General features: G+C 42.8%; 1 protein-coding gene across 2 annotated transcripts; it reads left to right on the top strand.

Moving 5' to 3' along the window:
• The first annotated feature begins 1,051 nt into the window (after positions 1-1,051).
• On the top strand, positions 1,052-25,318 carry LOC141192323 (uncharacterized). Of its 2 annotated transcripts, none has more exons than XM_073661811.1 (7): positions 1,052-1,197; positions 1,327-1,506; positions 1,590-1,713; positions 1,793-1,890; positions 2,089-2,179; positions 8,766-11,331; positions 25,178-25,318. In XM_073661811.1, exons 1-6 carry the CDS (start codon positions 1,117-1,119, stop codon positions 10,130-10,132), a joined length of 1,941 nt encoding a protein of 646 aa, XP_073517912.1. In that variant the 5' UTR covers positions 1,052-1,116; the 3' UTR covers positions 10,133-11,331; positions 25,178-25,318. The 2 variants fall into 2 exon arrangements, with proteins under 2 accessions (XP_073517912.1, XP_073517914.1); XM_073661813.1 differs by lacking the exon at positions 25,178-25,318 and adding an exon at positions 24,751-24,959.

The raw sequence follows: 25,318 nt of genomic DNA, 5'->3' as shown, positions 1-25,318 counted from the left end.
AATAAAAAGTTTAATATAAGTGCCAATTTATTATGCACTACGTACTGTCCTAATCATAATCGTAAAATTAAAAGATCTCGGGAATGGTACATGCTACAGAAATTCTGATTTACATTTCTGAAAGCAGCGCCTCAAAATACATGGACAACATGTTTTAAAACAGGAAACAGAAAAAAAGTTACAATTTGTTGACCAGTGTAATTTGTACAATCTTCCACCTAAGAGTGTCAGCTCAGATTGCAAATGACAGAGGGAAGGAGGGAGGCGATTAACTTCAGAGATTTTTAATATTTTCTATGACCTATCCAGAAAAAAAAAACACCGTACATGGAGACATTAGCATTAAACCACTCCTGTGTTGGTGTTCTTACAAGCAAACTTTTATACATGAGATCTAATTTGATAAAAAGATTACAGCCGGGGAAAGATGGAAAACTTTCATATAGATGACTAGTGGTGATGTAGTCAGTGACGGACTCTGGCCAAATATGTTTCTGGAGTTATAGTAGAAGATGTCGTCCTCATCATGAAGTAGTTATTTCTCATGTCACGTGTAATGAATATCTCCTGTAGTATTGCTCATGCCGATTCCAATGTCAGTAAATGATACAAGAATTAGCGTTATGGAAGATAAGTCTATGAGAAACTTATTCAGCTGCAGACTCCGAGGAAGAAACTGCTTGTTGTCTGTGGCCTAAAATATATAGGTTTCATTAATACATGACAGGGTAAAAGCAGAATGTTGTAAACTAATAAGAATACCATTGCTGCTTGGGTCCCCCACCAGTCTCTGTATTTCCTGCGCACTTGTGATTACAGCTACCGCTAATCAGTTGGCTAAGCAGTGGTCAACTTAGCCAGTGATTGGGAGCATGGAGGAGATGTCTTTTTCTGCAATTCAACTTATGTTCAAATCCATACAAGACTAGAGAATACAACATCTACACCTTCTATCTCCTGATATATTTCCCTTATTGTGTCCAGTAATTGTATTATTACACGGAATTCTTTATGATGTTCCATCGTCTCATTGTCTTCCTATTTAGGTCACTACAATATCAGATCCTCTCAGTGGACATCTTCTATATTGACAGAATTTTTGTGAATCACCCATCAATGATGGATATGGACAGAGACAAGATGGCAGAGAGGATATTACACCTCACCCTAGAGATCATCTTCCGGCTTACTGGAGAGGTGAGAGATTCTGATGACGTCACATTACATCATTCTTATCTATGGGAATAACAGATGGACAGAACTGGAGAGGTGAGGACTCTGGAAATGTCTATAGTGAGATTTATTAATGTGTCTCTCCATAACCAGGATTACACAGTAGTGAAGAAGACCTCTAGTGAGCGCTGTCAGGATCCTGTGTCTGAGGGATGGGGAAGACCCCTAAGCCCAATCACAGGGCCTCCATCTCAAGCCTTGATACATGAGGACATCAATGACCAGAAGATCGTAGAACTCACCTATAAGATGATTGAGCTGCTGACTGGAGAGGTGACACTGCTGGGAATGCTGGGACATTATACAGTAACACTATTAAGGGATTGGGGGGATGACGGTATCATTGTATGTGTCAGGTTCCTATAAGGTGTCAGGATGTCGCCATCTATTTCTCCATGGAGGAGTGGGAGTATTTAGAAGGACACAAAGATCTGTACAAGGGCGTCATGATGGAGGTTCCCCAGCCCCTCACATCACCAGGTAATAGGACTAAATACACACGGCCTATAATTATCTGTATGTAAAGAATGAATTCAGTCCCTGTATGTGTTTCCTCCAGATCTATCCAGTAAGAGGACAACACCAGAGAGATGTCCCCGTCCTCTTCTTCCACAGGACTGTAAACAAGAAGATCCTAATGTTCCTCAGGATCATCAGGTAGATGGAGAGAAGGTGTCATGAGATCTCCCCTATGATGTGTAGATGGCTGTGAAGGTCTTGTGTTCAGTCTTGTTTTATCCACCAGTATTATATGTTTTATATTTGTGTAATGAGGACGGTGGAGATGGCAGGATTAGAGCTGATCATAGATGTGATTTCTCCATCTGTCTGTGACTTTTACAATATTTGTTTCAGGGTGAAGATCTGACCCATATTAATACTACAGAGACATATGTATGGGGTGATGAGCGGTGTAAAGAGGAGATTCCTACATATGACTACCCAGGTGAGTAGTGACCACTAAATGCAGAGAAGTCACAGATTCTTCTCTGTCACCAGCTATGGCTGCTTTATCGGTGATGTAGTCTGGCCATATCACAATCGTGTGATCGCCATTTTGCTACTAGAGCATAACATTCGCCTCCATATGAAAAATGTTCTAATTACTTGGGGAAATTGTGAAAGCTCTTTTCTATGGAACTTACAATCTGAAAGATCCACCTACCCCCTGGAATTAGAAGATGCTGACCGTTACCTGCCCATATGACAGCATACGTAGAATGTGCTGACAAGTTAGAAAATCACTTGAAGAAAAATATTCTGATGGGACTGTAAGAGAAAGCGGAGGGTAATGATGGTGTTGGCTTCCTAGATCCGTGATATCTTATTGGATGAATCTACCTTCTCTCCCTTCTGTGCTGCTGAATGTGCTCATATGGTCCCTACAAGACCAGGTCCAGTCTTTCTGGCCAAACTTCGCTTTTTTGATCAACAACATTAAATGTGCAGTGAGGCCAAGTGTGAATTTCTGTACAATAACAACAGAGTTTCCCTTTATCCTGAGTTTACACTTTATTTTAAAACCAACTAACTTCAAACAGGATTGCGATAAACTACATAAAAAAACATTACACCTGTGCCATGATATATCTCTAAGCTGTGCGTGGCTGATGGATGTAATATACATTTATTCACGCCTGCAGGAGATGTGTTGGCATGGCTCGAGCCCTGGTTTCATGGATTCACTCCACGTCATAAATTCCATTATGTTTTCGATCCTAAGTTCAGATTACTGCACAATCTCTCCTGAAATGGGGAGCACTAATACTTTCTCTACTCTCCTGGTCAGGACTCATAGTAGCTCCAATGGCTCCACCATAAATGAGTGCGACTCCGGTTTAGTGTTGGGTTTCTCCCCTTATACATAGGTTGTTGTTGGGGATGTAACATAGATTAAAAAAAAATATTTTTTTTCACAGGTTCCTTCGCACTCCGCAGACAGTTTTGTGTTTCTAATCAGGGCCATTTTTCAAATCTGACGTGTGTCACTTTATATGGTGATAACTTTGGAATTCTTCACAAAGGATAATAGGAAACAAATGGACCTTACTAATTATTTTCCAGCTTATTTATTTATTTTACTCGCTTATATACCGTCATTAATTCCACAGCGCTTTACAGACATTATCGGCACTGTTCTCATTGGGGCTGACAATCTAAATTCCCTATCAGGATGTCTTTGGAGTGTGGGAGGAAACCGGACAACCTGGAGGAAACCCACGCAAACACGGGGAGAACATACAAACTCCTTTGTTGTCATTGGTGGGATTTGAACCCAGGACCCCAGCGCTGCAAGGCTGCAATTCTATAGTCAAAGTATTGTCTGATCTCATCAGACAGTACTCACAGAGGTGAACACCACCAAATTACAAGTAAACAATTAGGAAAGGGAAAAGGGTGTGAGTAAAAGTGAAATTCTTTGTTAAATAATAATATTAAAACCTGGTAAATCATACATCCCATTAGGGATGTATCATGGATCATGATTATATAAATGGAGTCATGATCCACTAAATTACTGATAGAGTCAGACGGTGAATCAAATTATTAATAAAATAAGCCCCTAGCCAATGTCCCTTATAATTGATGGCTGGGTTTATGCTTATAAAATGAATGCCATAGATTATATCAAGGGTGTGCTGAATTATGATAGTATCCTCAGCCAGGAGAGATTTTATTAAATAAAGGCTCAATTTGCCAGCGTGAATTCAATAGTAAAAAATTCTCCTAGCCCGTTGGATACACTCCCCATATTATAAAGTGACTTCAAAAGTGTGGCAGGTCTGATAGATATAAGTGTAATGAGCCCTTGTGCAGAGGTTATCAGGGCACACTATTACACCTGTCACACAATCTGTGTAATGGATCCTTAATAATTCCACTCGCATCTCCAGTAGTGCTGTCGGCAGTGAAATAACTCCGGCAATATAACAGACTTAGCCAGCTTAAGAGCACAAGCGGCTCAGCTATGCCACTGACAGTCTCTCTCACGCTGTCTGCACAAGAATTGATGGTCAGCAGGAGAAGCAAGCGATCCAACTAAGTCACGATCTCCTGGTTGTGCAGGAGATCCAACACGCTTTCTGCCGATTTAGATATCAGATGCGGCTAGCATATGCCACTATCGGCCTCTCCCACGCTGTCAACACGTGTGTGGGTATGATCAGCGTGAGAGACAATTTCAACTATGTCAACAGTCTGTCAGATCTAACAGAGCTGACAGCTAAAACGGGGTAAATCTGGTTTTATGCAGCACTCTATAGTGCGGTCAAATATGGCATAATACTGTCTGATGAAACTATCAGGAGTCATCCCTGACGCGCGTTTCGCCGGGGATTCCGGATTTTTCTAAGGCTGCAATGCTAACCACAGAGCCACCGTGCTGCCCATGGTGGCTCTTGATCGCACAATACCCTATATACGGTTGTACACTACTGTCTGAGCACATGGCAGGTTAAGAAGGAAAGGAGCGACATTTAGCTATTTGAAAGCAGATTTTGCTGGAATAGTTTGCAGACACAATGTATTGGGGCACTGTTCATGGTCACCTGGCAGCGCAAAAGATGGCCACCACGAACAGGTTTGGCGCTATCTCCTCTGTTTTATAGAGCCCAGGGATTGGTTGGCTCAACATTCTTTAACCCCTCTACATGGATCTGGAGTTACACAGAGACCCCCAGGCTTGGGCCACGGTGTTACCTGCTGTTCTGTGGAGTGAGATGGGAAGAAGAATAGTCAGGTAACCGGGTCAGAACCAGGAGAGCAGAGAAAATACAAAATCACACAAGAGTAGTCAGTAAACGGACCGGGGTCACAACAGGAAACAAATACACAAGCCGGGAGCTGAGCACAGAGGACTGAACCAGAGGAGAACAAGGCTGTATCTAGCAGCTTCCGGCAATATCCTTCCAGCTTTAGTAGGGTGCGGTGCTTTCCAGTTGGCTGAAGCAGGGAGCAGATTACTCCAGCTGGACAGCACACACACCCATACTGCCAGACTGGAGGGTACTACAGGTCCAAGCAACCCTAATCTTAGTGGCTGGACAGAGCCTGCGCCGCCCAGAGCTTCTGGTTCTGACGTCTCCTCCATCACCAGCGCCGTCTGCAGAATGAATATCTGTAGGTAGTGATTCACCACACAATCCTTTTGGTATGCAAACAGTTTATTTCACATATGGTGATTCAGACATAAGCGCTGACCTAAAAAGGTGCAGGGATATGCGACACATATCAATTTTAACGTTTCGACCCTGTCAGTCTTATTCGTAATGTCGCTGTGAAAAAAGAGAAACAATACATAAATGTGAAGACACATATACATATTTACATGTATACAGAAATTATATACATGAGCCTTTCATATGCTCATCATGAATGTACTTGTAATTGTGCGACAATCTTCAGCGGCTTCTAGGACATCCGTCCTGCAGGTAAGTATTGCTGATATTCTGGCCACATGGTAAGTCATTGGTAAAAAGATGGGACAATGGAAGCAAAAAGATTAATGATTAAGTGGAGGAGCAAAGGAGCCGGAGGAGGGCCAAGGAGAAGAATGATAGAGCTTAGGTGGTAAAGAAGTTGGGTATCAGGGCAGAGACATAAGGAAAATGGGTCACCAAATAGATGCATATAAAGTTATGTTAGGTATGGGGTAGAGACATATGAGGAATATAGGTCCCCACTCAGATAAGTAATAAAGCTTAATAAGTAACAGGGCAGAGACATATAGGGAGTACAGGTCCCCAAACAGATCAGTATAGAGGCATGTGGCCAGGTGGCTTGCCTGACGGCTCAAAATGTGCTGGGTGGGTACCTTTAACGGAGCTGTGAATAGGCGCTCCCGCACCTTCATCTTGTGCATCTGTCTCTTGTTGCGGTTGGAGGGTTTATGTATGTTTCCGTGATTACCGCCAGACCGTAAGTGCGTGCGCTCAAACTTCCCCCCCCCCCCCCCCCTCCCTGGAAGTTGCGTCACAGGCAGGTGATGTGGCAGGGAGAGTGGGTCTGTTGGGGCGGGCCTGTCCTCCCGTATGGCTGTGTCACATGTGTAGCATATCCATGGCGTCTGGTGAAGACTGCTCATGCGCGTTAGGCTATATGCGATAGTTCTGTTATGGTAATTTTTTTAGAGAGGATTAACGCTGGCAGGTAGGCTTATTATTCCTGCAGCAAGTGGGACAGTATCCTCACACTGTCAGGGAAAGTGAATGTACAAAGTATGCATAATGATTCACTAGCGCTGGAATAAGGCTGGAGATATACTAATGAGATAAAATATACAAATTTATTAGTATTGGTTTAAAATACATTACAAAAGTAAAATCCGGGGTGTAAAGAGGATAAAATATAGCCTGTTGGAGATACGGTCAAATGTGGAGGGTAGAGTGGTGGGATAGTAATTTTCCTCCTGTATTTCAGATAATTTGTCCGGTTGAGGTTGAGGTTAAGGTCCTGGTAGTAGTTTCTTTCCTAGTTAGAAGACAAATGGTTTAGAATGTGGTGTGCAGATAGCAGGAGTAACCGATCTTACCCGCTGGTGAGGAAGGAAGGATGGTTAGTGGTCCTCTGTGTTGGTGTATTTTCTCGGTGGTAGAGAAAGCTAAAATATTGAAAATTAGTTAATTTCAAAATTATGTCTACAGGTAAGGGTTTGGTGGTACCACACCTACCGGGAAGAAAAAGAGGATGTTGGTAGATAGCTTTTTAAGAAGCGAGTTACTATTGTCCAAGTGGTCTTTTTGGTCCGGTGACTTTTAGAATCAAAGAAACAATATAGGTAAGGTAAAATAGGTTAGAATAAAGAACATATAATTTTATTAGGAATTGTAACTTTTAATTAAATCAATTACCTCAGGAAAGAGTCCAGGGGTGACTTGGAGAGAAAAGTCCTTATTATGGCACGTTCGTGGTGTAATCCATTTTAAACCGATAAAATATACAAATTTATTAATATATCTCCAGCCTTATTCCTGCGCTAGTGAATTATTATACATACTCAGTTCTGTTATGTTGTCATCATGGTGTATCGATGAGGGGCAAAAGTGAGGTTGATCTGGGTGGGGGAATAAAATTGTGCTGGTTGGGTCAATTGGTGCTGTGGATGAAAGGAATAATGGAGGGGGGTGGTGTAAGGAATATATGGAGTCCTGTATGAAACTAAATAGTGTGAGGCCATGCCCCTTGTATGTAATTAGGTTTGCTAGAATGATATATGGGAGCTGTGTGTAAGAGGGTGAGGAGAAGGGAGAGGGGAAGGGGTGGAGAGGGAGATAGGAGGGGGAAGCCAGGGGAGAGGGGAAGGGGGTTTCTGGAACTCGCCTGGAGAGGAGGAATAGGAGAGGTTGTAGAGCTGATCTAGTGTGTCTGAAAAAAAGATAATCAAGTTAGCCAATCTATTTCATTCTCTGTCAGTGTCTGGAGGGTGTGTATCCAGAACCACTCCCGTTGTTTAAGGAGTTTAATATGGTTACCACCTCGTCTGGGTACTTGTTCGATCACCTGGAACCTGAGTTGTGATACTGCATACTTGGCGCTTGAGAAATGATGGGGTAGTGGTAACAAGGTTTTGCCACAACAAATCGTGGATTTATGGCTGGCAATATGGTCCCTGATGTGTTGAGTAGTTTCCCCTACGAATAGTAGACAACATGGGCATTTGATTACCTACACCATAAAGTCAGATTCTCTGCAGAATGAATGAGGACAGGTATGGTGAAAGAAGCAGACGTCACAGCAGCAGATCTCAGAGGAGATGGGTCACACCATTTGCAGAAGCCCTAATATGACAAAATGGCAGAAAACCAGAGCAGTAGAAATTCTCATAAAGTGACTCCATTTTGAATATTATAACCCTCAGTGAATTAATGTATAGGAGTAGTGACTATTTTGACTGCACAACCACTTTCCGGAAATTAACACGCAGTGCATGTTGGAGCGTGAAAATTGCAAATATACTATTTTATTTCCCAACACATAGTGCCCAGATTGTGCTCCAGGAGACACACACCTTAAATTAAGTGGGTTCTTCTCCCTATAGTAATGCCGAATACATGGAGGCTAAATGTGGTTTTGGCACACTGCAAGGCTCTGAAGTGAGGGGGAGATCTGACTTTGGGAGAGCTGATATTGCTGGATTGGTTTATGGAAGCCATGTTGCTTTTCAAGAGCCTTTGAGACCCTAATAATGTGGAAACTTCTGTTTTTCCACTGACAGATGATGGGCCTGAGTGGGGACTTGTTTTTTGTGAGATGAGTAGAAGTTTTTCTTGGTATTATTTTCCCCTACATAACATTGTTTGGTGGCTTTTGATTCCATATTTGGGATCCAGAATGAACAAACATTTGAACACCTCGCTCTACTGGTTCATCCTATGAGGTTTTATATTGGGCTGTGAACTGTCATTGTCTTGGTAAATCATTCAATGTTTTTACATAACTTGCCATTTCTACAGACACTTTAAGTAGAAATGCTCAAAAATATAAAACTCAAGGATATTTTATTCAAAAATAATAATTTGTTTTATTCTTGGCAGATGACTGTACCAGAAGATCAGAGGGACAGCTGACATCTTCAATTTTTAAATCTGATGATCTTGAGATCCCGCAGGATACAAATGAAGTGAATGCCATTACTCCAGATATCCCATCATCCCTTCACAGCGAAGATCTGTCATCTGATTCTTTAAAACAGGTCCTGTCTTCTGATTCATTACCGACTACTAAGGAAAATCATAGTCACAAAAGAGGCATTCAGAAACAAACTGCTCCTAAAGCAACAAAGCCATTTTCACATTCAGAATATGGAAATAGTCTTCTCAAAAAGTCTTTTCTTAAACATCAAAAAACGTACACAGCAGAGAATAGATTTTTTTGTTTCAAGCAGGGGAAATGTTTTAACCATAAATCAGATCTTGATAGTCACCAGAGAAGTCACACAGGGGAGAAGCTATTTTCATGTTCAGAATGTCGGAAATGTTTTACAGAGAAATCAAGGCTAACCAAACATCTGAGAACTCACACAGGGGAGAAGCCTTTTTCCTGTTCAGAATGTGGAAAATGTTTTACAAGGAAATCAAATATTATCGTACATCAGAGAACCCACACAGGGGAGAAGCCTTTTTCCTGTTCAGAATGTGGAAAATGTTTTACAGGGAAATCAGATCTGAACAAACATCAGAGAACTCACACAGGAGAGAAACCATTTTCATGTTTAGAATGTGGGAAATGTTTTGCAAAGAAGGCAAATCTTATCAAACATCAGAGAACTCACACAGGGGAGAAGCCATTTTCATGTTCAGAATGTGGGAAATGTTTTGCAATTAAATCAACTCTTATTGCACATCAGAGAACTCACACAGGGGAGAAGCCATTTTCATGTTCAGAATGTGGGAAATGTTTTACAGAGAGATCACATCTTATCAAACATCAGAGAACTCACACAGGGGAGAAGCCTTTTTCATGTTCAGAATGTGGAAAATGTTTTATCCATGAATCAGATGTTGTAATACACCAAAGAACCCACACAGGGGAGAAGCCATTTTCATGTTCAGAATGTGGGAAATATTTTGCAAAGAAATCAAGTCTTGTCGCACATCAGAAAACTCACATAAGTGATAAGCCTTTTTCATGTTCAGAATGTGGGAAATGTTTTGGAAATAAATCAAATCTCATTGCACATCAAAGAACTCATACAGGGGAGAAGCCATTTTCATGTTCAGAATGTGGGAAATGTTTTGCAATGAAATCAAATCTTGTCAAACATCAGAGAACTCACACAGGGGAGAAGCCTTTTTCCTGTTCAGAATGTGGAAAATGTTTTAACCAGAAAGCCCATCTTTATAGCCACCGGAGAACCCACACAGGAAAATGCCGCAACTACACCCAACTGGTTTCTGTATAGACTAAAAAGACCCTAGCTGCACAACTTAAAACACCACCTCAGATCTAACTCCGTAGTAGGCCATTGAGGGTTTTCTTGTACCTCCTGAGGAACCAGAGGGGAGGCCGCAACACACTGTCAACAAGTGGAAAGGAAAGTGTGAAGTAAGATATAAAAACTGTGGGTGAGAAACTAAAACACATTCATATAGGGCAAAGAAGTCAAGCCATGGAGAATCAAAAATAAAAGGAACAAGTATGACCTCCCAGAAACCTAACTGTGGAAAAAGCTGCTGGAAGGGAAAGCAAACAGACGGAGAGGATAGTTTCAGCTTTTTGGTGAAACTTACAAAATTCATCCTCACCCACAATTACTTTGAATTTGATAACCACATATATCTACAGGAGACTGGTACAGAAATAGGAAGTGTAATGGCTTAACAGTATGCAAATTTTCATGACCAAGCTTGAATGTGACTTCTTGTCCTCATGTCACATCAGGCCTCTGGCCTACTACCTACTACTAATTGACTATAGTTTAATCATCTGGACATATTCTGAGCAACATCTAAAGAAGTTCCTTGAACACTTTAATCAATTTCATCCCACCATCAACTTAACACTCAACTACTTCTGTACTGAAATTAACTTTTTGGACACCATCATTAAGTTACATAACAATGAAATAGAGACGTCCATGTACCAGAAGCCAATTGACCGTCCAACATCCCCTAAATGGGTCAGTTTCCATACAAAACACATAACCTCTATTGGCTACAGCCAGGCCATCCGATACAGTTGGATATGTTCCAACCCTATGGACAGAGGCAAACACCTTGGTGGCCTCAGAAACACCTTTTTGAACCAGGGCTACCACCAAACAACAATTGAAAACCAGATTGCAAGAGCCACCAGAATATCAAGGAATCATCTACATTTCAAAACTAAACAAGAAAGCAACCGGGTGCCTCTCATAGTCACCTAAAATCCAAATCTGGAGGTGCTAATGGGAGCTTCATGGAAATTACAACCATTATTACAAAAAGATGCCCGATTACAATCTATATTTCCAGACCCCCCACTTCTGTGATTTAGGCAGTCCTCTCCAACAGCTACAGGAACTTTTCTCTGCAGCCAGAAAAAAATGTAAAACATGTCTATTTATAATGACCACTGACAAGATAAAGATTCCCAACCAGCATCAGGACCACAAGATCCCAGGTAATTTCAGCTGCATTACATCCAATATCGTGTACTTAATTATATGTACCAAATGTTCAACTGGGTGTCTGTGTGTAGGGAAGACAGGGCAAAAACTTAGAACAAGGATGAATTCTCATCGCCACACAATAAAAGAAAAAAGAATAGAGCTACCTGTGGCCAAACATTTTTTTATCCCTGATCACAGCATCGTGGACATGAAATTACTTGTATTAAAATGTAACTTCAAATCTCAGAGAGACAAAAAAAATTTCGGAGTACAATCTTATGACAATCTTTGACACACTGTCACGGGTGTATCAGAGGTGACAGATAGTCGCCCTGCAGTTGGTTGCAGGAGATCTCTATGTTTGGCATTACAGACCTCTTCTTAGAGGAGAGGCTGTCTCTAGGACCTAGCGGCTACCTCCCTCTGGCTAATTAGCTCTCTGGCCTGGGTGTATAAATATCTGGTGTGTCTGAGAGGGAGGTGCCGGCTATATTCATTTCTACTTGTGAAGGCTTAGCAAGAGCAGTACTGCATCATCTCTGGAGCTTGAGGCTGAGTGCCCATTTGTCTGGAGTTCGTCTAAAGCTAAGCAATCTCCCCCATGTTTGTCTACCCTTGTTTTCTATAGAGTTTAGTGAGATCGACTAGTGCTCATCTCCTCCCTTCCCTAGCCTTTGCCATACGCCAGGGAAAGCCAGGGTGAGGCACACGTGCGGTGATTGGCGAGGAGCCAATATAGTAGCTCAATTGTTGAATATAGTGATGGTAGTTGAGACAGGGTGACCCTAGACCAGACTAGGAGGTCTCCACTTTCCCCTTTCCCTAGTATCTGGGCTCCTTTTCCTTCTTCCCTCTGTGTTCACTTAGTCTTTCCCACATCTGGCGTGACACACTCAGAGCAGCAATAAATGTATGTATATCGCATGGATTTATGTCTTTCTACATCAACTAAGGAATGTGCTCCTCAGAACATTTTGGGACCATCACAATCATGGACCAGACCTCAATCACAGGACAATTAAACTTTCACAATCCTTATCTATGAACTGTGGTAATATTTACGGCCACAACTGCTTCTCCCTCTTCAATACTGATAGTTCTGCTTCATGTCACTTGTCTTATCTATTGCATTATTCCTGTGCCCTGCTGTGTATGAATATGTGGCTCTTCAGATTGTGTTAAAGTATGCCTGATGAAGATACCTGAGTAGTCTTGAAAGCTTGCAATTTGTTACCATCTTTTCAGTTAGCCATTAAAAGGTATCAACCACTGAGTACTCTCAAATCTTAATATTTTTCTATCTACTGGCTAACACGATACAATGATATATATTTCTCATAAAATTTTTGCTAAACTTATGAAATGTGTTTTTTCTGTTCAGGAAATTTCATTCATGGGTTTCATTTTATTGGCTGATGGGTTTAAGATGGATCCAGGGAAGGTTTTTATGTTATTCTGGTTTTCATCCCCATTTTGGTGAATTTTCTAAGATATGTTCTGAATGTCCTGGGGTGGAGGTCGCCATATAGAAACATGGGGATGTTACATGGGTTGAAAAAAAACCTAGGTCCATCAAGTTCACCCTTTTTCCACCAATTATAAATTTTTGTCTCTAAATTATCTATAACCCACAATGTTATATGTACTGAGGAAGTCATCCAGCCCTTTTTTTTAAATTTCGTAGTGTTTACCATTACTACCTCTTATGGTAGAGTGTTCCACAGTCTGACTGCTCTAACTGTAAAGAACCCTTTCCTGTTTGCCGAAATGACCATTCTTCCACCTGTAATAAGTGCCCCTTAGTCCTTAGTATGGTCTATGGATGGAATAATAGAGAGGATATGATTGGCGAGCACTCTGTCACAGCTGAGGTGCTGATGTAATGGGCATGGGCTGCAATAGTTCAAATATGATTCATCGCACACTCGGGAGGTGAAGATGCAAAAATTCATTATTAACATAAGAAATTAAGAAATAAAAGTATCAAACTAATCGTGGATGGTGACAATACAAGACGTTTCGGCCTATTAGTTGGCCTTAATTATTTTGGTCGCTACTGTAAAAAAGAACAGCCTTGTTTAGGTCATACCGTAATTATGGCTTTCTGCATGGACATGGGCAATGATCCCCTCAAAACATGAATTGTATATCTCGAATAGCAGTGGTAGTAATACTTCCTTATATCTCTTATATACTTCCACTGGAAGACCATCTGTTCCCAGTGCTTTATCGTTGGACATTGAGCTCAGTGCCCTTTCTTGATCTTGTATATCAAGTGATTCATCTAATTAATTCTGAGAGTCTAAGGAAAGGACCGGAAGCTTTAGAAACCGCTTCTTCCTTCCTGCAGCTGCAATGTTACCTGATTCAGCAGGTCCGGAGCTGCTTTCAGCCTGTTTTGTGTAGCCGGCATTGGATCTCTGATTATCGCATTCTCTGCATCTCCCAACTCCTGAAACACCAATTGATCCTGCTGCTTAGTCCGGGATTCAGCTGCTGAGATTTATTTTGGAAATATTCCTCTAAGGTCGGCCTTCATGGCTTCCCATACATATAAAATAGAAGTTGTATTTTTTTTTAATCACAAGATTCTCTATTTACCCTTCAATTTTCCCTTAAAAGTCTATGACTCGCATCCAAAAGGGGTTTAATTTCCCTGTGGCTCAGGGGCATGGCTTGGCCGGACATGTGAGCGGATGTGCGGCAGAAGAATTCTGGGGATAAGTAGTGGATGGAGTCTTCCAAGACAGTGCTGGCGCTTCTTCAGCAGGTACAAGAGTGGAAAAGTCTGTGGCTGCAGGCGCAGCACTTAGGCTGGCTTTGCTCTAGTTCCAGACTCGGAAGCGTAGACCGGCAATGAGGCACATATACAAATTACTGAGGTATCTAACCGCTTCTCTGCGCGCTCAGAGGAATTTTATAATACTGCTGAAAATGACTCTGAAAGTTCCTGCGCCCTGCAGCCTCAGTCAGAACTCACTACTCTCCATCAGGACACAGATTAGCACATAACTGGGCCTATGATAAAAGATGTTTTTATGGCTGTAACACAGAATGGATCTGCGCTATCTTCACTCAGCAGCCAGATGGGGGAGATCAAAGAGAAATTTACCTATATGAGGCAAAGGCTACAAAAAGTTAATGACCGCACCACAGCAGCAGAATTGGTGATCTGGAGCAGTGGTCCCCAACCTTTTTTGCACCAGGGACCGGCTTGAAGCAAGATCATTTTTCCATGGCCCAGCAAGGAGGGGGTGGGGTGGGCGGGGCTTTGGTCATATGGGGGCGGGGTAATGGAGGGATTTGGAGTTTAGTGCATACTTATCATATAGTATAGACCAGGTCCCCGCCAGGAGCTATGCCAGGAGCCCCACATAATGTGCTGTGCCAGGAGCCGCATCACTGAGGCCCCATCACGCCCTGCAGCAGGACAGGGCAGCTGTCCTGACAGCTGCTGTTCAGCTGCATTTACTTCATCCCAGGGGCGGACACAGACTGTAGTGGGCCCCTGTGCAAGAAATTTTTGGGGGCCCCCCCCCGCCCTTCATAAGGCAACAAAGTTATGTAAACATAACCCCCCCATGTGCATCTCTCACCCCCCCATGTGCAGCTCACCCCCGTGCATCTCTCATCCCCCTCCGTGCATCTCTCATCCCCCTCCGTGCATCTCTCATCCCCCTCCGTGCATCTCTCATCCCCCTCCGTGCATCTCTCATCCCCCTCCGTGCATCTCTCATCCCCCCCCGTGCATCTCTCACCCCCCCGTGCATCTCTCATCTCTCCCCTCCCTCCCATGTGCATCTCTCATCTCTCCCCTCCCCCCCCATGTGCATCTCTCATCTCTCCCCTCCCCCCCATGTGCATCTCTCATCTCTCCCCTCCCCCCATGTGCATCTCTCATCTCTCCCCTCCCCCCCATGTGGATCTCTCATCTCTCCCCTCCCCCATGTGCATCTCTCATCTCTCCCCTCCCCCCATGTGGATCTCTCATCTCTCCCCTCCCCCATGTGCATCTCTCATCTCTCCCCTCCCCCCATGTGCATCTCCCATTCCCCCCACTCCTAGTTAATTGTATTTAAAAAAAAATAAAACTTGTTATACTTACCCCCATGCGATCCCTGTAGAATCCTGGCGCTCGTCCAAATCGCTGACACCAGGTTCTCCTGACTTCCGGCCATGTGACGGCGCCGTCACATGACCGGAAGTCAGGGGAATCATGAAGGTGCTGCCGCAGCAGCGCAGCGCTAAGATGTTCCGGACCCGGCGCTTAGCATGCGGCCGGGGGCCCCATGAGGAGAGAGACGCACAAGAGGGGGCTCCTACCGGCCGGGCCCCATACTGGAGTCAGGGCAGTCATGCCCTGATGGCGGCCCTGCTGGAGGCTGGAGGGGCCCCCTCTCCCCGCGGACCGGCTGAAAAACCCCAACGGCCCGGTCCTGGTCCGCGGACCGGCGGTTGGGGACCTCTGATCTGGAGGATAAACAACCTCAAATTATCCGGTACACTCATAGACATGATCAACAGATTTTGGCCTTATTATCTAAGACAGTTGTTTTAGAGAACAGACTCAGGCAAACTAACATAAGAGTGGTCGGTGTCCCTGAAAAAACTCAGGGCAATAACCCTACTGAGTATTTTGAGAAATCTCTGGACTCTCTGTTTGGGACTGACCGCCCGTCTCTTTGCTGTTGAGAGGGCGCATAGAGTGCCATCCTGGCCACTGCCACCAAGGGTCTCTCCACGTCCAGTTTTAATGAAGCTGCTGCATTGTAAAGAAAGGGACACCATCCTTAAAGCTTCCCGTGATAAAGCAGGCATTTCCATCAATGGCAAAAGAATTTCATTTTCTCCAGATTACTCCATTGAAGTTTCAAAACGCAGGGCACAGTTTCTAGATGTAAAACGCCGATTGTGTACTTTGCAAACACCATACTCCATGCTTTACCCTGTGAAACTTAGGGTGGCGACTCTGTGAGAGACCTTTTTCTTTGAACATCCGAAAGATGCACTCTACTCGATTGACCTAAATGAGCAGAGGATCCGTCAAAGTCAGCAACGTTGAACTTGAATAATTTTAAGATTTATGCCATCGGTAGCCACCCGATTGACTGTTGAGGTCATATCCTTTACTATCTAACCCACCGCCCAGTGGACACACTAATCCTGTACTACATTCTACTATTGCAAGCCTCTAAGAAATGTTTACCTTTCTTATTTTAGGTTGTTTGCTTGCCTCGTACACGGCTACAGGATGGACTGGTGCCTTCCTCCCTCCAGCTTACATGGATGGATTTATGTTTATTTGTTGAGTGTGTTTGTGGGGTTTCTGTTCCTATAATAAGCCACTCGGTTCTGCAACTAACAGTAGTCATATTGATTAAGTGGAAATATTACAAAGCTGCTTTGAAAAGGGAAGCTGTGGGCGTGATACTCTACAAATCATTTTCAAATCATCCCCTAAATGATTAGATATCATGGCTGATAAAGTAAAATTCCCTTCATGGAATGTTAGAGGTCTGGGTGACTCCTTATAGAGAGCGGCGGTCATGGAACATAGCCGGGACCACCTGCCTGCAGTGGTGTGTCTGCAGGAAATGCACTTTGGAACAAACAGTGTTGCAGGCATGAAATATTAATGGATTAGCCACAACTTCCATTCCACTTTTTCTACATACTCTAGAGGGGTTAGCATCCTAGTACATAGGACTATCCCTTTTGAACTGATTTATTCCAAGATAGATGGGGAAGGGAGATTTTTAGGTATTCATTGTAAAATATTTACAAAAGAAATTCTACTTATGGCAGTTTACGTTCCTCCTCTCTATAACAATGCCATTGTGAAAAACATTGCTTCACTTACGAATAAGGTACCGGGAGTTCCAGACTTAATGCATGGGAGACTTCACCAATATTGTTCATCCATATTGGGATAGATACATACACACATAATACATTGTAATGCATTGGTTTAATCTTGGGTACAGAACATATTTCTCCCTTGCTAAAGACGGTGGAATATTTGCCCAGAGTGCTATAAGACCACCCACCCTTGCTGACCACCATCTGACACTTGCCCAGGCCGCAGACATCTCTGACTGTGGGCAATGAATCCCTTCTGGCTTCAAATTATAGATATTAAACCGGTGTCGCAAAGCTCACTATGGAACGCTATGAAGACGTGTTTAAGAGGAGTCTTAATACAGGCCATTAATAGATCTAAAACTAAGACCAAACAGTTTGGAGAGTTTTTACAGGATAGAGTTAGATCTACAGAAGAGAAATTTGTATTAACTGGTACAAGGAAGGATCTGATGATTTGGGGGGAGGCGCAGGAAACGCTTCCCTGACATTTCAAGGAAAAAGCTAAAAATAAAGGTATGTTCTACCAGACACACTTCTTTGAGGAGGGTGAAAAAGCGAAGCACATAATGGCCGTGATAACAAGGGCCCAGACGGGGAGTTTTTTTAAAAAAAACAAGGAGGGCGTGGAAGTAAACCAGACTGACCAGATTTCAAATACTTTATTAGAATTATATAAAGACCTATACAAATCTAAATTGCAATTCAAAAGAGAACAAATTTCATCCTATCTGAAGGAGATTAAACTGCTGACATTTTCTGTTAAAGATCGATAATATCTGAATAGTCCTCTACAGCTGGAGGAATTACAAATGGCAGTAGCTTCTATGGCAAATAATAAGTCGCCTGGGATGGATAGGCTCCCTACTGAAATACACTGTTCAGAAAAATAAAAGGAACACTGAAACAACAGAATATAACTCCAAGTAAATCAAACTTCTGTGAAATCAAACTGTCCACTTAGGAAGCAACACTAATTGACAATCAATTTCACATGCTGTTGTGCAAATGGAATAGACAATAGATGGAAATTATTGCCAATTATCAAGACACTCTCAATAAAGGAGTGGTTCTGCAGGTGGGGACCACAGACCACATCTCATTCCAATGCTTTATGGCTGATTTTTGGTCACTTTTAAATGTTGGTTGTGCTTTCACACTCGTGGTAGCATGAGACGGACTCTATAACCCACAGAAGTTGCTCAGGTAGTGCAGCTCATCCAGGATGGCACATCAATGCGAGCTGTGGCAAGAAGGTTTGCTGTGTCTGTCAGTGTAGTGTCCAGAGGCTGGAGACGCTACCAGGAGACAGGCCAGTACACCAGGAGAAGTGGAGGGGGCCGTAGGAGGGCAACAACCCAGCAGCAGGACCGCTACCTCCGCCTTTGTGCAAGGAGGAACAGGAGGAGCACTACCAGAGCCCTGCAAAATGACCTCCAGCAGGCCACAAATGTGCATGTGTCTGCACAAACGGTTAGAAACCAACTCCATGAGAGTGGTATGAGGACCCGAAGTCCACAGATGGGGTTTGTGCTCACAGCCCAACGCCGTGCAGGACACTTGGCATTTGCCACAGAACACCAGGATTGGTAAAGTCGCCACTGGCACCCTGTGCTCTTCACAGAAGAAAGCAGGTTCACACTGAGCACGTGACAGACGTGACAGAGTCTGGAGACGCCGTGGAGAGTGATCTGCTGCCTGCAACATCCTTCAGCATGACCGGTTTGGCAGTGGGTCAGTAATAGTGTGGGGTGGCATTTCTTTGGAGGGCCGCACAGCTCTCCATATCCTCGCCAGAGGTAGCCTGACTGCCATTAGGTACCGAGATGAGATCCTCAGACCCATGTGAGACCATATGCTGGTACGGTTGGCCCTGGGTTCCTCCTAATGCATGACAATGCCAGACCTCATGTGGCTGGAGTGTGTCAGCAGTTCCTGCAAGATGAAGGCATTGAAGCTATGGACTGGCCCTCCCGTTCCCCAGACCTGAATCCAATTGAGCACATCTTGCACATCATGTCTCGCTCCATCCACCAACGTCACGTTGCACCACAGACTGTCCAGGAGTTGGCGGATGCTTTAGTCCAGGTCTGGGAGGAGATCGCACAGGAGACCATCCGCAACCTCATCAGGAGCATGCCCAGGCGTTGTAGGGAAGTCATACAGGCACGTGGAGGCCACACACAATACTGAGCCTCATTTTGACTTATTTTAAGGACATTACATCAAAGTTGGATCAGTCTGTAGTGTGTTTTTCCACTTTAATTTTGGGGGTGCCTCAAAATCCAGGCCTCCATTGGTTAATAAATTTGATTTCCATTGATTATTTTAGTGTGATTTTGTTGTCAACACATTCAACTTTGTACAGAACAAAGTATTCAATGAGAATATTTCATTCATTCAGATCTAGGATGTGTTATTTGAGTGTTCCCTTTATTTTTTTGAGCAGTGTATATAAGAAATTTGGAAACATGCTACTTCCTCACATACTGACTACCTTTCAGGATGCAATTAAGGAAGGAGCTTTGCCTCATTCAATGCAGAAGGCGGTGATTATAGTCATACCTAAGCCAGGTAAAGATCCTTTACTTCCCGATTCATACAAGCCAATATCTTTGCTGTCAACAGATACCAAGATCATAGCGAAGGTTCTGGCCTCTAGATTAAATATAGTAATATCTACAGTAATCCATACTGACCAGTCAGGCTTCATGCCTGCTAGATCCACAGCTGTCAATATTTGACAACTATTTCTTAACCTTCAATTGTCGGTGGATGGTGATAGGGATAGGGCTGTATGCTCACTAGATGCCGCTGAGGTGTTTGACTCTATTGAATGGGAATATCTTTCGGCAGGAATGGAAACATTTGGTATAGGGTCTGGCTTCATATCATGGGTTAAATTACTATATGGTAGGCCTGTGGCCAGAATACGAGTGACTGGACATCTCACCTCGACCTTTGGGTTAAATAGGGAGCATCCGTGCCATGTGCCCCTATCTCCCCTGCTCATTGCATTGGCCATTGAGCCCATGGTAGCGATTATTAGGGAGCATCCAGGTATAACTGGGTTCCATAGGGGGCATAAAAATGAGAAGGTTGCTCTCTATGCTGATGACAATTTGCTGTTCTTGGCTAAAGCTTCTGAGTCCCTTCCTATAGCAATGAAAACGATTGAAACATTTGGAAAAAAATCGAGTCTAGGGATAAATTGGAGCAAATCAGTTATACTTCCGTTAGATAATACAGATGAGAATGATTCCCACTACACTAACTCGGGCCTACAGGTAGTATCGGAGTTTAAGTACTTAGGCTTTAACATAACGGCTAAAATAGATGATTATGAGAAGCTGAACCTTGACCCAATATTAACAAAGTTTAGAAGTAAATTAGGGGCTTGGTCTAAGTTACTGTTGTCGGTTGTGGGCTGTGCTAATCTGATCAAAATTATTCGGATGCTCCTAATGTTGCTGTATGTTCTACACAACTCCCCAATATAGATAAATCAGAGATATTTCTTTAAAGTCAGTCAGGAGTTTAGAAGATGAATATGGGACAAACAGACTGCGAGAATTAAACTGGAAATACTGCAAAGAAACAAAACAATGGGAGGGCTTGAAGTCCCCAATCCATGGGCTTATTATGTGTCATCTCAGTTTCAGCATATTTGGGGATGGGACGACCCTGGGGGAGGGGGAGCTCAACGTTTGCTGCTGCAACATTATCTCCAATCGGACAAACTCTATGAGGCGCTGGAGGCAAATAAATTTATGACACTAGGGGGTAGAATGCCAAGAATACTACTAATTCACAAGCTTTGGGGGACGGTGAAAAAACTACAGGGTACAGAAGGAGTTTCACAATTCACTTCATTATGGAACACTCTGTGTCTCCCCAATTTATACCAACTGGTGGGATTCAAATCCTGGACTTCGAGGGGTTTAAATAGATTTAATCAGGTGTTAATAGGTGATTTAATTAAGGAATTCTCACAATTGCAAAATTAATTTTGGCTATTACATTCTGAATTCTGTAAATATTACAATTTCAGCACGCATATGAGATGGAGGGCATTAATTTAGATTGGAGGGGTTCCTCAAAATATAATAAAACAGAGAATAGCTAATTTACATAGCTCTCAGGGACTGATCTCAATAATTTATAACATTGTCCTGGAAAAGATATTGACAAATCATCCTATACGTTCAGTGGAAAAATGGGAGAGTGTGATGCGCCCTATAGAAGAAAACCATTGGTTAGATATATTGGAAAGAGCCCCACAATTATCATTAAGCGAATCCCACAGACTGTCTCATATATATGTGATACACCAGGTATATAGGACGCCTCAATTCTTATATAATTCTTGTCCTAGGTGCAAAATTCACTCTGCAGACATGTTATTTCATATAATGTGGAATTGTCCTAACCTAATGTCCTTTTGGAAAGGAGTTGTAGCAATCATCAACAGGGTTTATTCAATTAATGTAGAACTTTCACCATTAGTATGTATACTACGATATGTTGAAGATCTGACTATTGATGAGCACGACAAAATAGCGGTGGCACGTATGTTATACAACCCCTGGCAAAAATTATGGAATCACCGGGCTTATTCAGTTGTTTAATGTTGATGAAAAAAAGCAGATCACAGACATGGCACAAAACTAAAGTAATTTCAAATGGCAACTTTAGGGCTTTAAGAAACACTAAAAGAAATCAAGATTAAAAATGTGGTGCTCAGTAAGGGTAATTTTTTTCAGACCAAGCAGAGGGAAAATATTATGGAATCACTCAATTCTGAGGAAAAAATTATGGAATCATGAAAAACAAACACACAAAAGAACACTCCAATACATCACTAGTATTTTCTTGCACCACCTCTGGTTTAATAACCGCTTGCACTCTCTGAGGCATGGACTTAATGAGTGACAAACAGTACTCTTCATTAATCTGGCTCCAACTTTCTCTGATTGCTGTTGCCAGATCAGCTTTGCAGGTTGGAGCCTTGTCATGGACCATTTTCTTCAACTTCCACCAAAGATTTTCAATTGGATTGAGATTCAGACTATTTGCAGGCCATGACATTGACCTTATGTGTCTTCTTTCAAGTAATGTTTTCACAGTTTTTGCTCTATGGCAGGATGCATTATCATCTTGAAAAATGATGTAATCATCCCCAAACATCCTTTCAATTGATGGGATAAGAAAACTGTCCAAAATATCAATGTAAACTTGGGCATTTATTGATGATGTAAATGCTTTTACCTGACATGCAGCCCCATATCATCAATGACTGTGGAAATTTGCATGTTCTCTTCATGCAGTCATATTTATAAATCTCATTGGAAAGGCACCAAACAAAAGTTCCAGCATCATCACCTTGCCCAATGCAGATTCGCGATTCATCACTGAATATGACTTTCATCCAGTCATCCACAGTCCACGATTGCTTTTCCTTAGCCCATTGTAGCCTTGTTTTTTTTCTGTTTAGGTGTTAATGATGGCTTATGTTTAGCTTTTCTGTATGTAAATCCCATTTCCTTTAGGCCGTTTCTTACAGTTCGGTCACAGACATTGTCTCCAGTCTCCTCCCATTCGTTCCTCATTTGTTTTGTTGTGCATTTCCTGTTTTGAACACATATTGCTTTAAGTTTCCCGTCTTGATGCTTTGATATCTTCCTTGGTCTACCAGTATGTTTGCCTTTAACAATCTTCCCATGTTGTTTGTATTTGGTCCAGATTTTAGACACAGCTGACTGTGAACAACCAACATCTTTTGCAACATTGCATGATGATTTACCTTCTTTTAAGAGTTTGATAATCCTCTCCTTTGTTTCAATTGACATCTCTCGTGTTGGAGCCATGATTCATGTCAGTCCACTTGGTGCAACAGCTCTCCAAGGTGTGATTACAGCTTTTAAGATGCAGACTAACGAGCAGATCTAATTTGATGCAGGTGTTAGTTTTGGAAATGAAAATTTACAGGGTGATTCCATAATTATTTCCTCAGAATTGAGTGATTCCATAATTTTTTCCCTCTGCTTAGTCTGAAAAAAATTACCCTTACTGAGTACCACATTTTTAATCTTGACTTTTTTTTAGTGTTTCTTAAAGCCCTAAAGTTGCCATTTGAAAAGACTCATGGCTGTACTAGCTCAAAAGGGGGCTTCTACTCAATACTAAGCAAAGGGTCTTTAGACTTGTGACCATGTGATCTTTCAGTTTTTCTTTTTTAATAAATTTGCAAAAATTTCTACATTTCTGGGTTTTTTTTCAGTCAAGATGGGGTGCAGAGTGTACTTTAATGAGAAAAAAATGAACTTTTTAGAATTTACCAAATGGCTGCAATGAAACAAAGAGTGGAAAATTGAAAGGGGTCTGAATACTTTCCATACCCACTGTATATTAAATACACAACAAAATAATTTTCATTTTAATTTTCTCTCATCAAAGCCCAGCCGAAATGTGCGTTGGGAGCTGAAATGAAAGTACACCTCGTACACATGCGGCTCCGCTCCGTACACCTCGTACACGTGCGGCTCCGCTCCATACACCTTGTACACGCGCGGCTCTGCTCCATACACCTTGTACACGCGCTACTCTGCTCCGTACACCTTGTACACGCGCGGCTCTGCTCCGTACACCTTGTACACATGCGGCTCCACTCCGTACACCTCGTACACGCGCGGCTCCACTCCGTACACACGCGGCTCCGCTCCGCTCCGTACACCTCGTACACAGACGGCTCTGCTACATCCACACTGTAAACCCCTCCTGACCCCACACATAAACTTCAGCTCATCCAGCACCATGACAACCAGCACAGCAGAGTCCTGCATCCACTGAGGCCCCTGATCATGTGACCCCTGACTCCTCCCCTCCTGTGACCTCATCACAGCTCCTGTGCGCACAGAGCAGCCATATATGTGGTGGCGGCTCTGCAGGTGGAGGTATGTGGAGATTCCCCATTATTGGGCGCAGGGGGCATTAACCCCTTCAGCACGGAGACTCTTTTGGGGTCTCTGTGTAGTGTGAACAGTGAGGTAACAGCTGTGGACAGAATTCGGCTTAGCTGGTTCCCGTCCATGTTAGATCCATTCAGACGACTGCAGGATGAAGGACAGAAGCCCAGAGAAGTCCTCACACAGCGCCATTATTCATCTCCTAGTTCCGTCCAACACAATAATTGCTGCTGTTACACAGTCAATAAACATGCGGGGATTGCCCGCCATACACAGTAATCCGGTAGCCATGTTGGATACTGGCATTACTGTGATTGGCCGGTCGTATTGGGTCTTACAGCAGTGTTCCCCAACTCCAGTCCTCAAAGCCCACCAACAGGTCATGTTTTCAGGATTTCACAGGTGGTAATTACATCACCTGAGCAATACTAAGGAAGTCCTGAAAACATGACCTGTTGGTGGGCCTTGAGGACTGGAGTTGGGGAACACTGTCTTATAGAACCTCTTCTAACAACGACCATTGCACATCAGAACTTTTATCTCCGAGAAATGTCTGGCCACGGTGGTCTCTCCAAACTTCTGCTCTTTTTCAATTTTTTTTTGCAGCTGCCACAGTGGATTTCATCCTAGAATCATAGAGCCGAATAGAGGACGATGTTCCTTCAGTCTGATTGTAATTGATCGTGATGTTTGTCCAACGTCCACTTTACCACAAGAGCACTTTAACTAGTAAATCACCAGAACTGTAGCAGGTAAAAAAAAACACCAATATCCACAGGTGTCCCTTCTAATTGGTGTGAAAACTATCACCTTTAATAATCCTCCAACAGTTCTGGCATAACAAACACAGAAAAGTGCATGAAGGAGATGTCATAGTGAGCAATTCAACTTGTGTTCCATCCATACAAGACTAGAGAATACAACAACTACACGTTCTATCTCCTGATGGTCCTGATGGTCCATGGTCTTCAGTAATTGTATTATTACACAGGATTTTTATGATGTTACATTGGCTCATCGTCTTCCTATTCAGGTCTCTACAATATCGGATCATCTCAGTGGAGATCTTCTATATAACAGAATTTTTCTGAATCACCCATCAAGGATGGATATGGAAAGAGACAAGATGGCGGAGAGGATATTACACCTCACCCTAGAGATCCTCTTCCAGCTT

This window comes from Phyllobates terribilis, unplaced genomic scaffold (assembly GCF_046119375.1).
Source record: "Phyllobates terribilis strain yellow unplaced genomic scaffold, ASM4611937v1 Scaffold_60__1_contigs__length_8166268, whole genome shotgun sequence".
Lineage (NCBI taxonomy): Eukaryota > Metazoa > Chordata > Amphibia > Anura > Dendrobatidae > Phyllobates > Phyllobates terribilis.
The sequence above is the reverse complement of the archived record's forward strand: the minus strand, read 5'-3'. Positions and strand labels throughout refer to the sequence as shown.

Excerpts from the sequence above, each read along its gene's own strand:
- LOC141192323 (XM_073661811.1), top strand. The coding sequence starts at position 1,117 with ATGATGGATATGGACAGAGACAAGATGGCAGAGAGGATATTACACCTC. Across the intron at positions 1,714-1,792 it reads CCAGCCCCTCACATCACCAG|ATCTATCCAGTAAGAGGACA; the intron begins GTAATAGGACTA and ends TGTTTCCTCCAG. Across the intron at positions 2,180-8,765 it reads TCCTACATATGACTACCCAG|ATGACTGTACCAGAAGATCA; the intron begins GTGAGTAGTGAC and ends TATTCTTGGCAG.